The sequence below is a fragment of the Impatiens glandulifera genome, chromosome 1 (genome assembly GCF_907164915.1).
Source record: "Impatiens glandulifera chromosome 1, dImpGla2.1, whole genome shotgun sequence".
In the NCBI taxonomy this organism is placed as follows: domain Eukaryota; kingdom Viridiplantae; phylum Streptophyta; class Magnoliopsida; order Ericales; family Balsaminaceae; genus Impatiens; species Impatiens glandulifera.
The window spans coordinates 53,661,557-53,677,267 of NC_061862.1; the positions used below are offsets into that span (position 1 = coordinate 53,661,557).

At 33.5% G+C, this 15,711-nt stretch overlaps 1 protein-coding gene across 1 annotated transcript; it reads left to right on the top strand.

Annotated features, from left to right (window-relative positions):
* Positions 1-767: 767 nt before the first annotated feature.
* LOC124921170 (nucleosome assembly protein 1;4-like) lies at positions 768-2,933 on the top strand. The gene is made up of 10 exons (XM_047461793.1): positions 768-878; positions 952-995; positions 1,108-1,203; positions 1,280-1,372; positions 1,518-1,599; positions 1,678-1,739; positions 1,828-2,012; positions 2,108-2,288; positions 2,372-2,415; positions 2,532-2,933. Exons 1-10 carry the CDS (start codon positions 830-832, stop codon positions 2,701-2,703), a joined length of 1,008 nt encoding a protein of 335 aa, XP_047317749.1. The 5' UTR covers positions 768-829; the 3' UTR covers positions 2,704-2,933.
* Positions 2,934-15,711: the final 12,778 nt, after the last annotated feature.

Below are 15,711 nucleotides of genomic sequence, written 5' to 3' on the forward strand. Positions count from 1 at the left end.
GAATAAAAATTTGTTAGGTAGAACTTTTTTTTCATTTTTAAAATTATTTTATTTGTTTTTTTACCAATTTTATTATGACAATTTTATTTTTTTAATTAAGAATAACTAGCACGACACCGCACAATCATCATCACCCGCTTTCATTCAAAGTGTTTTTGGTAAGAATCGACGTCGTGATGTTTTAGTCACTTATTGCTACTCTGGTTGGGTTAATTATGACAAATTATATATATTTTTCACTTATGAAATTTTAAAACTTAAATTTGTGTTAAAAAAAAATTTTTATTACAAATTTTCAACCAAATATGATTTTGATCAATTCAAAAAAAAAAAAAAAAAAAAAAAAGAATACATGCTTTGTGACGAATTCTAGTTTGACACTTAATATGAATATCATAAATTATTTTTTATTTTGATTTTAATTAATATAATAATGTAAAATTTTCTAATAACAATTCAAATAAAATAATACTTATTAAATAAGAATATAAGTCAAATAAAAAAATCACATGATAATCTCAATTATGATCTGTAAAATATTTTTTATATAAAATAAAACAAAAAAAGTTACACTAGAATTTTGATAATAATGTAGAAAATCATCTTTTACCAAAAGTAAGTCATTTATTATTTTAATTTGACAGATTGTGTTTTGTCAATTAATCAAACAAACAAGACCTTAATATTATTCTCATTCAGTTTCTCCTCAATCGTCCCCCTATATATAGGCCGCCTTCTTCTTCTCACATATTCGTCCTTCTCTTTGACTCCATCTTCTATCTATCTGTCGCACAACAGGGTTTTAGTGTTTTCTTTTTTCGTTTTAAGAATGAGTAACGGAAACACAGATGCCCTAGATATATCTGCCGCCGCCGCAGGTACTAAGATTGTAAATTTTCATTGTTTTTCTTCTGTTTTTTATTGATTTGATTGTTTTTTTTTTGCATGTAGCTCTAAGTGTAGAGGATCGCGAAGGTCTTGTGAATGATTTAAAGGTACTGGGTAGTTTTATTTTTTGTTAGATAGGGCGAAAATTAGTTTCTATTGGAGGATTTTAAACTTGGAATTCATATGAGGATTGATATGAACTTTGTTTCGTTTTGACAGAAGACAATTCTAGAATTGGCTGATAAGAAATTGGAAATTCTTGATGATTTAACACCTAATGTTAGGAAGCGTGTAGAGTATCTCAGGGAACTCCAGGTTATACTTAGTTCTATGGAATTAACTTGGTTTTGTGAATTATATGATTATTTGACAAACTGATCTTCAATTTCAGAGCCAACATGATGAATTGAAGACAAAGTTTGTAGAGGAGAGAATAATATTGGAGGCTAAGTATGAGAAGCTCTATGAGCCTCTTTATGCAAAAGTATGTGGCTTCATGATTTCAGTCATCTGATTGTTTTAATGTTAATTAGTTGATCGAATTTCGAAATAGAATATGGAGATAGGGATTGGATGTGTTTTTTATGGGCAGTTTTTTACACATTTGAAATCTTTTGGGAATTTTTCAGAGAAGTGGTGTTCTGATTGGTACTATTGAAGTTGATGGTGTTACTAATGAGGGGAAAAAGGATGAAGATAAAGAAGCTGAAGGTAGTTATCACATTGTCTTGATATATATCTTCATGTTTTGATTTTATCTAATGCCTCCATAATTGTCTTGTTTTGCAGAGAAAGGGGTGCCCAGTTTTTGGCTTATTGCGATGAAAAATAATGAAGTGTTGGCTGAAGAGGTAGTTAAACAAGATAAATTTTGATAATTTTGTTTGCCTCTAGCTTATAGATGAAATCTTACACATTCTGATGTTGATGTTGATGTAGATAACAGAGCTTGATGAAGAGGCTCTCAAATATCTTAAAGACATTACATGGTGTAAACTTGAGGGTGCCCAGGGTTTTAAGCTTACATTCTCCTTTGATCCCAATCCTTTCTTCAAGAACACCATTCTAACTAAAGCCTATCACATGATTAATGAAGAGGAAGATATATTGGAGAAAGCAATTGGGTAGGTTTTAATTCTCTCCAATGTGCATGTTTTCCATGTTTTATTATCATTTCTTTGAATCAACTCATATACTGACTTTCTTGGGTTTTGGATAGGACTCCGATTGAATGGTTACCAGGAAAGTGCTTGACTCAGAAAACTCTCAAGAAGAAGCCAAAGAAAGGATCTAAGAATACAAAACCTATCACAAAGATTGAGAATTGCGAGAGTTTCTTCCACTTCTTTAATCCTCCACAGATTCCTGATGATGATGATGAGGACATTGACAGTGATGCTGTGAGTTCTTACTCACTACTATATAAAAACTTTTTTACTAGGCTAAACATCTAATTTCTCATCTTATAATCTCTATAAATCAGGTTGAAGAACTTCAGGACCAATTGGAACAAGACTATGATGTTGGGTAAGTTATTGCTACTTTGGTTTAGAATCAATATCTTTGTCACACAGAACACCTTGATGAACAAGGTCATATGGTATTTTTAGTCACAACTGACATAAGATTGTTGAATGTTGCAGTTCTACCATTCTTGAAGATATAATTCCACGAGCTGTTTCATGGTATACTGGGGAAGCTGCAAGTGATGATGAGTTTGAGGTTGCTGTTGATGATGGTGAAGACAATGATGAAGATGATGATGATGATGAAGATGATGAAGACGAGGAAGAAGAGGAAGAAGTTGATGCTTAGAAGAATGATTGAAAACAAAATATCTTTGTGTGACGAAATTTTTATTTTTTTTTTCTATTTGATTTGGATATTCTATGTTGGGTTTTTTCTAATTATCCTCTAGCCTTGGTTGATATGGGCTGAGATTTTTGATATTCTTTTCCTTTTTGCGGGTTGTTGGAGTTTGTGTGAAATTTGCATTTTTGAGAAGTAATCAATTTATTTTAGTAAGAAATTTTGCATAAACTGTCTGTATTAAATCTTTTCAATAGTTTTTAATCAAAGACGTTTTAAATCTTTTCAATAGGTTTGAATCAAAGTCTTTAAATCTTTTAATCAATGTCGGATTCTATGGAAGAATATGGATGTCAAAATCTAGAGTAAAGTGACACTCTTGTTTGTAGTCAACTAAATGAGGTCTAAGTTTTAATTTAAACTATTGATAACTTTTATAAAAAATAAATTATTTTAACTTTATAAAATATTTAGACTAAAATATTGACAAATTTTAATGGTAAATAGATCTTACCATTTTTATATATTCAATTCAAATTGTTACTTCTATTGTAACAACATTTATTTTGTTAATATAACTAATCTAATATATCAATTAATTTTTTTAACTTGTAATGAAAATAATGTATATTTTTTTCTTAAATAAATATATATAAATTTGTTTTTTTAATGCAGTAACTATGACTACTCTTACCTTCGATTTCTTAATAAGCATTTTTTTAATTGTCTATTTTAATTTTAATGAGTAGTTAAAAAATAAAATATATATTAATAATGTTAATAGTTTAAAAATATTAATATTTTTTTAATTACAAAAAAACCCTCGTAACTCTTTCTTTTCTTGGCCTTTACATTGAAAAATCATTAAAAGAGTGAGTCGTTTTTTATTATATCATTCAAATTTGATTTGGTGTTTTTTTTTATAAATACAACATCTTGTTTATTCGAATTCAATTTGTCTTCTCGAATTTTATAATATGAGTAATACTTTCAGGTATAGATTTGGTGTTTTTTTATAAATACAACATCTTGTTTATTCGAATTCAATTTGTCTTTTCGAATTTTGTAATATGAGTAATGCTTTCAGGTATAGGTGGGTCGATTGTTACTCATATTATTCGAATATGTTGGTAGAATTCAGAGTCGGTCACGTAAAGCTCCACTGACGTTTGAGGGTCAAATGGTTCTTTTTTTTTTTAACTTGTTATTTTATATGTTATATTATAAAGATTGATAATTTTGTATTATATTTAATATAAGTATTTTAGTTTAGTTAATTAAATGATATAATACTTTCTAAAAGGTCTTAAGTTCATAACCTTGTTAAGGTATTTTTTTTATAATTTTTTTGGGCCCTAGGCGGGTGCAATTGTTGCCTTGCCCTAGGGTCGACCTTGTTGGTGATCCTTTATTGAATTCATGTATGTCCACTTTTAAGCAGCAAATGAGATGAAATGGTAGATTTTGAAGTTTTTTTTAATATGTCTTATATCATTTAAAGAATTTTTTGCAAGTTTCTTCTCATGATTGGTGTGTTTCTCACTATTTGGATCATATATGTAAATGATAAATTATTACTTATAGAAACTGATTGGTGCAATTGGTTAGTTGAATGTTCCTTATTTCTTTGCCAAGAGTACGTGGGCTCTTCTGCATAACATCCTTCAATTTCAATGAGATTTAGCACCAAAAGTCGATGACTTCTAGGTTAAATGGATTGAATTGAGCTCTAGTAACAAAATTGCTATGGATACAAGTGTCTCAAAGAATTTATGTTACATGCGTCCGCCTTAATCCGGAAAAGAAGGACTTGTATGGGATGAGATTTTTTTGATCTTATTGGCATTTAAAATTTTTACGTTGCTTTCTTATTTTTTTTTCCTTTTGTAACGTTTGAACGCATCTTGCGCTCTTTATAATAAAAGTTTACATTTTAAAAAAAAAACAATCCATGACATCGACAATTTTTATTGCCGCTCATAATATTTGATTAAAGATTTTTCAACATCGCTTGATTATTGTTCGGCTTACTCTATTTTATCACTCATCGTTATGAACACTGGTAAAAAAAGGAGCTTTACCGACGGTTTTTTCCGAAGGTTTTGTAAACCTCTCCTAAATACTCCCGAGAGGAACAAATCCTTCGGGATTAAAAATAGATTCCGAGTGGGGTGTAAAACCTTCGGGTTTATTAATTATTACCGAAAGTTCTACAAAGAACTTTCGGTTTTTACCTTCCCAAAAAACCCAAAAAAATTCTAAGTGTTGGATGTGGGTTATTTGCGAAGGTTTTAGGAAAAACCTTCGGTTTTGAAATCCCTTGGTTTTTTAATTGCGAAGGTTATTCAAAGACCCTTCGGTTTTGCCTTTTTTGAAAATTTCATTTCCGAAAGTTTTACAAATAACCTTCGGTTTTTCTCATTAAAAAAAAAATCAAATTTTTGATATTGGTTGTTCCGAAGGTTTTATAATAAACCCTCGGTTTTGACTAATATCAAAACCGAAAGTTTTATGAAAACCTTCGGCCTAAACCTCTATAAATACAAACCCTAACCCTTCTCTTTTCATTCCGCTTCTCTCCTTTCTCTCTCTTCCGCCTCCGCCGCCGCCGCCTGCCTCCTCCAAGCCGCGGGTTCTTCTCCTCTCTTCAGGTAATTTGTTTGATTTGTTTTTTTGTTTTGTTTATTGTAAGATTTAGATTTTTCTTAAGTTTGTATATATATATATATTATAGATCTAGATTTATGTTAGTTTACGTTATTTTGTTTGATGAATATATATATATATATATATACATATATCTGAAATGCATTTAGGATATGAGTGATGATTCGACATGGAAGAGACTTCGGCGTACACCGGAGAAACTGCATCCGTGTTACCAAAATCTGATAACACAATCAGAAATTGCGGCACGTGAGGAAGAGGTCAGAAAGATGACGCTGGAAATGGAACAAATCCGACTAAGGGATGCCGAAAGAGGTCGTTTGCTGAGTGAAATCAAAGCAGACCGGGCCGAAATGTCTCAGAGATTAGAGAATCTCGAACAAGAACTTGTCTTGTTGAGGAGTCGACTGAATCAACCACCCGGTCCTTCCACCCCATCTAATAATTAATTTGTAGATTTATTATGGATTTATTATGGGTTTATGACAGTTATGTTTTAATATTTATGAATTATTGTTATTATGTTTGTTTGGTTTGGTTTAATATGTTTTATTAATTAATTATGTGTTTTTTTGTCTTTTCATATTTTTTTAAAGAAAAACCGCATCGCCAAAACCGAAAGTTTATTTGAAAACCTTCGGTTTTGACACATTTTTGTAGGTAAAAACCGAAGGTTTTCAAATAAACCTTCGGTTTTGACCTTTCATTAAAAAAATTAGTTTTTTTTCTAAGTATGGGGAACGGTAAAAACCGAAGGTTTTCAAATAAACCTTCGGTTTTGACCTTACATTAAAAAAATGGGGAAGGGTAAAAACCGAAGGTTTTCAAATAAACCTTCGGTTTTTACCTTACATTAAAAAATCTGTTTTTTTTCTAAGTATGGGGAAGGGTAAAAACCGAAGGTTTTCAAATAAACCTTCGGTTTTTACCTTACATTAAAAAAATCTGAAAATTTTCTAAGTATGGGGAAGGGTAAAAACCGAAGGTTTTCAAATAAACCTTCGGTTTTTACCTTACATTAAAAAATCTGATTTTTTTCTAAGTATGGGGAAGGGTAAAAACCGAAGGTTTTCAAATAAACCTTCGGTTTTTACCTTACATTAAAAAAATCTGAAAATTTTCTAAGTATGGGGAAGGGTAAAAACCGAAGGTTTTCAAATAAACCTTCGGTTTTTACCTTACATTAAAAAATCTGATTTTTTTTCTAAGTATGGGGAAGGGTAAAAACCGAAGGTTTTCAAATAAACCTTCGGTTTTTACCTTACATTAAAAAAATCTGAAAATTTTCTAAGTATGGGGAAGGGTAAAAACCGAAGGTTTTCAAATAAACCTTCGGTTTTTACCTTACATTAAAAAAATTAGTTTTTTTTTCTAAGTATGGGGAAGGGTAAAAACCGAAGGTTTTCAAATAAACCTTCGGTTTTTACCTTACATTAAAAAAATCTGAAAATTTTCTAAGTATGGGGAAGGGTAAAAACCGAAGGTTTTCAAATAAACCTTCGGTTTTTACCTTACATTAAAAAAATTAGTTTTTTTTCTAAGTATGGGGAAGGGTAAAACCCGAAGGTTTTCAAATAAACCTTCGGTTTTTACCTTACATTAAAAAAATCTGAAAATTTTCTAAGTATGGGGAAGGGTAAAAACCGAAGGTTTTCAAATAAACCTTCGGTTTTTACCTTACATTAAAAAAATTAGTTTTTTTTCTAAGTATGGGGAAGGGTAAAACCCGAAGGTTTTCAAATAAACCTTCGGTTTTTACCTTACATTAAAAAAATCTGAAAATTTTCTAAGTATGGGGAAGGGTAAAAACCGAAGGTTTTCAAATAAACCTTCGGTTTTTACCTTACATTAAAAAAATTAGTTTTTTTTCTAAGTATGGGGAAGGGTAAAAACCGAAGGTTTTTCAAATAAACCTTCGGTTTTTACCTTACATTAAAAAAATCTGAAAATTTTCTAAGTATGGGGAAGGGTAAAAACCGAAGGTTTTCAAATAAACCTTCGGTTTTTACCTTACATTAAAAAAATCTGAAAATTTTCTAAGTATGGGGAAGGGTAAAAACCGAAGGTTTTCAAATGAACCTTCGGTTTTTACCCTAGTTTAAACCGAAAGTTTTACTATTAACTTTCGGTGTTACCAAATCATAATTTGGAAAATTTTTGGTTTGATACACTCCAATCTAGAATCTTAATTAATCTAATAAAGTGTGTGTTGTTTTTTAAAAATTAAGATTGTGTTTAATGTTAAAATATTTATGATTGTGTTTGATTATATAAAGAAGTGTATTTATATGTTTGTGTTTATATATGATGACATGAATGTGTATAAAGTTTGATCATATGGGTGATGTGTTAAGGTATTAAATGTGTTAAATTAATAATGTTCAAATCCATTAGAAGATTAGGAACCAATTAATTTAACAATTTGTGACATAGAAATTCCGAGAGTTTTGGGTAAAACTTTCGGAAATACCCATAAAAACCGAGAGTTTTATGATTAACTCTCGGAATTAATATGTCCCAAATTGTTAAATTCATTGGTTTTTTTGGTTATAATCTAGACTCCTAACTAATATTATCAAGTGTGTGTTTTATTTTAAAATTTTAGTTTGTGTTTAATGTTAAAATGTTCAAGAATGTGTTAGATCATAAAGAGAAGTGTACATGAATGTTTATGTAGGATTATTCTATGTATTTGTGTAATGTTTGATCATATGGATTGAGAAATCTTTTAAGGATATCAAATGTGTTAAATTCATGTTGTTCATCGTTATTAGAAACTGAGAATCCAAATAATTTAACAATTTGTCATGTTCTAAAACCGAAAGTTAAATAAATAACTTTCGGAAATATGCATAAAATACGACAGATTTACTAAAACCTCTCGGTTTTGTGCATTTAATTTTAATAGTAAATATGTAAACAAATAATCAAAACCGAGAGTTTTATGAAAACTCTCGGAATTTAAATATCCAAAAACCGAGAGTTTTCTTATAACTCTCGATTTTGATTATTTTCATAAAACCGAGAGTTATATGAAAACTCTCGGTTTTTGGAAATTTAAATTCCGAGAGTTTTCATAAAACTCTCGGGAATCAACTATTTAATTAAAAAAAACCCCTTCTTTCTTTCTTCCCCGTTTTTTCTTCTTCGATCCGACTCTCTCTCTCCCGCCGCTTCTCTTCGCCAGCGCCGCTCTCAGCCGACACCCTCCGCCAAGACGACGCCCTTCAATCCTGAAGAAGACGACGCCGCCTTGAAGCCGCCAAGACGCCGCCATCTTGAAGCCGCCACCGGTCGAAGATCTGCCGCGGACCCGATTGAAGTTCTGCTTCCACGCCTCCGCCGCTCTCAGCCGCGCCTCAGCCAGCCTCCGCCGACGATTGAAGGTCAGTTCTTCGATTTCAGGTTTATTTGAAAACCTTAGTGTTATATATGTTAGGGTTTGAAGTTAATTTATATATATTAGTGTTATATATGTTAGATTTTAGGGTTAGTTTTTAGGAATTGTTAGAATTAGGAATTATTATTCTTATTAATGAATCTGATTGAATCTGTTTGAATGATTGATGTTATATATGTGAGATTTGGTTTGGATTTGTTGATTTATGTTACATTTTGTTTAATTTAGGATTATGGTTTGATTTTTGTTTGACTTAGTTTAGATTGGTTTGATTTTGGTTGGAATGAGGTTTGATTTTTGTTTGATTGAGGTTTGATTTTGGTTGGAATGAGGTTTGATTTAGTTAAGATTGGTTTGATTTTGGTTTGATTGAGGTTTGATTTTGGTTTGATTTATGTTTGATTTTGGTTTGATTGAGGTTTGATTTTGGTTTGATTAATGTTAACAATATGTTTATATTGGGTTTGATTGATGTATGGTTAATTGGTTTGATTAATGGTTATTGATTTTGATTTAGGTTTGGTTATTAGGTTTGATTAATGTTAAAAATTTGTTTATATTGAGTTTGGTTTAGGTTTGGTTATTTGGTTTGATTGATAGTTATTGAGATTATGTTAGAATTGAATTCATGTCGAATTTAAGTTACATTACATGGTTTGATTGTGTCTGCTTTTGGATTAGGACCGTCTGTCTCTTGAAGATCTCCGAGGTTATTACACCTTCAACTGCATCCTCCACCGTCCCCGCGCCTCTCCACCGTCGCCGCGCCTCTCCAGCTAAAAAAGGTCAGTTTTTAAGGCTTTTTATGTTGTTAGGATTATATTGGATTTTAGGTATGAATTAAATTGATTGAATTATGTATGATTGAAATAGTGTTTGACTAGGTTTGATTAGTTTAAAAAATTGGTTAGATTAATAATGATTGGTTATTTGAATTAGGCCAGATTGAGGACTGCCGTGCCAGATTGGTTGGATTAGGTTAGATTAGGATTGAAATGTTTATGATGAAATATTGTTTGTTTATGTGGAATTTGGTTTGGATAATGTTAGATTAGGTTTGAAATGTATATGAATGACATATTAATGTTTGTTTAGGTGGAATTTGGCTTGGATAATGTTAGATATTGTTGAAATGTATATGAATGAAATAATGTGAAATTAGGTTTGAAATGTATATGAATGAAATATTGTTTGTTTATGTGGAATTGGGCTTCGATAATATTAGATTAAATTCATTATTGGTTGGATAATGATAGATTAGATAGAAATTATGTTAGCATTCTGTAAGCCTAATTAATTTAGACAAATATAAGTAAATAATAATCCGGGTTGTTTTCCATTTTATTAGAAATATGGAAGTACCCGATAAAAGATGGATGACCTTACGTCGAGATCATCCAGATTACGAGGAAGGTGTTGACAAATTCCTCGAGTATGCTGTTAGGAATACATCCCGACAAACCGTGAAATGTCCCTGCGTGAAATGCTCGTCTATGTATGTTTGGTGTAAAGTAAACGGATTCAAATTCTATAAAGAAAAACACGACGAAGGTTTGACAACTCAAAATAGTGGGGTGGTTGTTGAGGGGTACAACGGATCTGAAACTATGTCATACTACGGAGTTTTGACGGATATAATCGAATTACAATATTATTCTCACAAACGAGTTGTTTTATTCAAATGTAAGTGGTTTGATACACACTCGGGGGAACTAGGAGTGAAAGTGGACAAATATGGCTTCGTAAGTGTAAATGTAAACCGAATTTTGAAAACCCAAAGTCAAGACCCGTATATATTGGCGAGTCAAGCAAAACAAGTATTCTACGCCCCTGATATGTCAGCCCGACCCGGTTGGAAGATTGTGACAAAAATAAAACCGCGGTTTACAAACATATAGTTCAGATTAATTAATTAGGTAGATTTAATAATGTTTTTAACTTTATATTCATTTTTATTACTACTTTATTTCAATTATTCACTCATTTTTATTAATGGTGTGAATTAAGAATGTCAGAAGGTCCTAAAACAACTTGGAAGAGTATGAGGAAGACACCCAAGAAATTGGATAAGAGTTACCAAAACCTACTTGCCCAATCCGAGTTGTTAAAGCAACGAGGATCGTCTTCGAGAGACCAACCACCGATTCCTGTGGTCCTGATAGCTACTGCGCCTCCCCGAACATACGAGACTGAAGACGATATTGATGACTTCGCAGAGTATATAGAGAGCACATTCGCTGATAACCTGCCTACCGATGAGGCTGAAGACGAGGGTCTTGAGGAGCCTATCGAGGAGCAGGATGACGAGGAGGAGCACGGGACCACTCCCGACCCATCATCGACAGGTATTTCGTTTACAAATTAGTTAGTGTTTCAATTGATTGACATATTTAATTAAGATTTTGATAATTTTGAAGAATCTTCTGCCCGTAAAAGACGGGGGAAGAACAAGAATATTGCGCTGTCTAAGAGGCTAGCGGGGACGAGGATCCCTCTAACGTTTAGAGAGAAGGATGGGAGGCCAGGCGGTACAGACGTGGGAAGGACTAGGTGGTCTAGACATGTGGGGTCGATTATCCGGGACCCCGCAGCCGTCTCACACCGTCTTCTCAAGTGGAAGGCTTTAAGTGCAGACCAATTGGATTCACTGTGGACTGCTATCAAGGTAATACTTATAACTTGATTAATATACATTACGTCATTAAATAATTATTTGTAACATTTGGATGTTATTTTTTTCAGGATCCGTTCGAAGCGACTAATGGCGACATTGAGTATTTTCGAAAGACCGGGTTGGGACACGCCAATCAGATATGGGATAGATGGCGGTCGGATTTGAACAAGAATTATATCCGCGTCCACAAAGGAGACGAGGCGGCGGTACTGGCTAATCCTCCACCGGACTATGATCGAGATGATTGGGAGTTTGTGTGTCGCAACCATTTCTTCACAGAAACGTTTAAGGTACGGTTTCATAATTCAAATAAAAGTTGATATTAATTAATCTAACTTCATTTGTTATTTCAAATACAGAGACACAGTTCTACAAATATGAAGAATCGGAAGAATCTAAAATTCCCGCATCGAACGGGAAGTAGACCGTTTGCACAAATTGAAGACGAGTTGGTAAGTACATTATTTGTAATAACTTAATATGTAGATTGTTATTAATTATATAAATCATTTATTTCAACAGGCGATTGAAATGGGACGGCCACCGTCTGTAATTGAAGTATTCAAGAGGACACGTACACCAAAATCGACACAAGAAAACCCAACACCCGTCCTGGACGAACACGTGCAAGAGAAAATTGTAAGTGAATTGAATAAGTCTAGTTTTTTATTATAGAAATGATATTTTATTTGAATTGTGCATGATGAGATGGAAGAGGTTGTTAGTAACGAACCGGGAATATCGGATTTTGAATTGACGGAGAGGGTGTTCGGACAACAAAAACACGGGGTAGTGTTCGGAATGGGATCAGGCGTCCGGCCCACACACTTTCGTGAGGATCGTCGTAGTGGAAACAGTTCACAGCGAAACAGTGAGCGATTGTTAGAAGAGAATCAAATAATGAAGCTCAAGCTGGAGGAACTGGAGAAGAGAGATGAAGAAAGAAGGCAGAAAATGGAAGAATTGCAATCGGAAAAGCAAGAAATTGTGGAAAGAATGGAGAGGGAGAAGTTAGAGATTACCGAAAAAATGGAGAGGGAGAAGTCAGAGATTACCGAGAAAATGGAGAGGGAGAAGTCAGAGATGAACGCGAGAATGGAGAGAATCGAATTATATATGAGGCAACAACCACCTCCTCCCCCCACAAGCTAAGGTTGTTTGGATTCAAAACATGTTTTCATTATAGGTTGAATTTATAACAGATTGTTCGGAATATTAGTTTGGTTTCGAATTTTGTAATGTTCACGATCAATTAATGTGATCATTTAATGTATGCTGCATTTCTTTTATCATTAATATATTGGTTTGGCTGAACAGGTTTTGGTTAGGTTTGGTTGCGAGCAAAATAATCCGCACATTTTTAAAATTTTAGGGGAAAAAACCGAAAGTAATATTGAAATCTCTAGGTTTTTCTCTTTTTGGAAAAAACGAGAGATATTAGAAACCTCTCGGTTTTAAGCCAAAGAGAAAACCGAGAGTTATATGACAAACCCTCGGTTTTTATCCTAAAGAGGAAAACCGAGAGTTATTTACAAAACTTTCGGTTTTCCTCTTCGGGTAAAAACCGAGAGTTTTCATAAAAGGAGAAAACCGAGGGTTTTGCAAAGAACTCTCGGTTTTACAAGAAGAGGAAAACCGAAAGTTTTGTAAATAACTCTCGGTTTTAACCGAAGAGGAAAACCGAAAGTTTTGTAAATAACTCTCGGTTTTCCTCTTCGGGTAAAACCGAAAGTTCTTTGCAAAACCCTCGATTTTTCCAGAGAGAAAAACCGAAAGTTATTTGTAAAAAGAGGAGAACCGAAAGGTCTTTATAAAACCCTCGGTTTTTCCACAAATGAGGAAAACCGAGAGGTCTTTGTAAAACCCTCGGTTTTTCCAAAAGAGAAAAAACCGAAAGTTCTTGTAAAACCCTCGGTTTTTCCACAAAGAGAAAAACCCGAAAGTTTTCGTATAACTTTCGGTTTTTCTCCTTTTCAAAGTCCCGACAGTGTCAATACCGAGGGATGGCGAGGGTTACTAAAACCTTCGGTAAGGTGTCTTCACCGAAAGTTATAGGGTCAAAACCGAGAGTTTTAACTCTCGGTTTTGACCCATTTTTCACCAGTGGAAACTCAAACGAGTTCGCCTTTTGAGTTATCCTAAAAACTATAAGATAGTTGGAATTGTCTCCGCCGATATTTATATCGACAAGTGGGGTTGTAACAATTATGTATAACTCGGAGGGACCGATTTTATGAATTTAGTCAGTTGACTTGCTCTTGTTTAGGGAAGTAGGATTTCAGGATAATCGTTCCAGAGCGTCGTGCCAATATTTTGTCATTTTTCTAATCATGCAAACAAAAAGGTTAGGATTATAAGAATAGTCAGAGAAGATTTCGAGACTTGGAAAACATCTCTACAAATCATGATTGGTGAAGGGTTATGGGAAGTCAAAGCACATGGTATTTCACCCTTCGAGAATGAACTACCCATTAAGGGTTGGAGGGATTGATATGTATTCTTTGGATATTTTACCTTTTTGGATTTTCTCGAATCCAATTGGAGTATATCCTACACCGAAATGACCCGAGTTGTGAACGATTGAGAAAATGATGGTATGTCGGTCGCATTTGGGCCTAGGCCCATACTAGGGAAATATCTCATTTTGCACATCATTTTTATGGATGGGAAGCTGAATGTGTTGAAGTTGGGGGCTTTGGATGATCTTCACCTTGTTGAAAGATTGGATATATCTTGAATCCACTCATCTCAACTTTTGGAAGATTGACGTTTGTCATCCCCATAATGGCAGTAGCGTAGGTTTTATCTTCAACAATGAATCTTAATTTCCGGTGAAGCATATAGGCTAAAGCCTTGTCTTGATGTAATCATGGTCTTCCTAAATTGAGGTTGTATGATGATTTCATATTTATGACACAAAAGTCAACTTCGAATGGTATGTCGGATACGTGGAGAGTGTTTTTCAGGTTACCCATTATTTCTCGATGGGACTATCAAAACTTTTGACACATAAGTTAAAGAGAATGACTTTGTCACTAGAGATGCCAATTTTCTCAAGAGTCCTCCAAGACATATACTCAGCTGAACCATTGTCGATAAGGGTCATATGAATTGTCTTGTCTTCTATTTGGATATAAATGTAATGGGTTTTAGCATGAGTTGTTTTGAATGTTGGAAGATCCTTATCCATGAAGCCAATCATGTTATATTGTGAACTGATGGAGATTATTCTTACCAATTCCTCTAGCGTGGTGTTAGTAAGGATGTTAGCCTTGCTTAATTCATTTAAGACAGTTTGCATGTGTTCAATATATCTGTATTTCCCATATAGAAATATTAGCGTTTATATTTTTGAGTTAACTCAAGAGGATATCTCCATGATTTAGAGTTATGTGCTCATTCTCCTTTCTTTCCCATAAGGATTTTTCGGAGGTTGTTGGTATATCAACCTTGTTGTTTTCATGAAACTCGGTTGAAAATCACTTCTGATTTGAGTAACCGCAGTTTATATATGAGCGTCGATTAAGGAAGTTGTTTTTGATTCAATCGTGACCCACCATCTTGTAAGCTTGTTTGGAACATCTTGGATGAATTCGTCTTTCTTTTTGGGCCAGAGGTTAATCATGTTAACTTCTAGTCCGGTGTCATGGATTAATTTCATTAACACATTGTCATCGAGTGTTATCTCGTTAGTAGTGACCATGTTAGTTTGATGGTCTGGTAATGTGTTATTTGTTACATCGGGCTTGGCAATGATGTTTTGGTCAATTAAGTCTTGGAAGAGGTGTTTAAGGGCACTACAGTTATTAGTAGCATGACATTTCATTTGGTGATAATTACACCAGGTTCCTTCATACTTTCCCAAGAATTGTTTATCAGTTTTTAGGGTTAGAGGTTTAACCAAATCTTGTTTTGTAAAAGGGCCATGACTTGGCTTACAGGCATGTCAAGATCGTCAAAGACTCTAGAAGGTCTGGGTGCCTTCAAGGCAAGTTGCTTAGAGGTTGTTGGCGTGTTCGCTTTGACCTACGATGATTTATTGGGGCTTGATTTTGCAGGAATAGGTTCATGCCAAGTGGCCGCCACATGATGTATCTCGGTCTTTTATTTTTTGGAAATCGACTTAAAGGGTTGGTAAGTCTTCACCGTTTTCCTCTCCTTTCTTTCTTTTTCAATTGCATCATCAAGATTATTACCAGTTTTTAACAACTTCTTCATATTTTGGAAGGTCTTGACCGCGAATCCTACAGAATATCGGTCATTAACGCTTTCC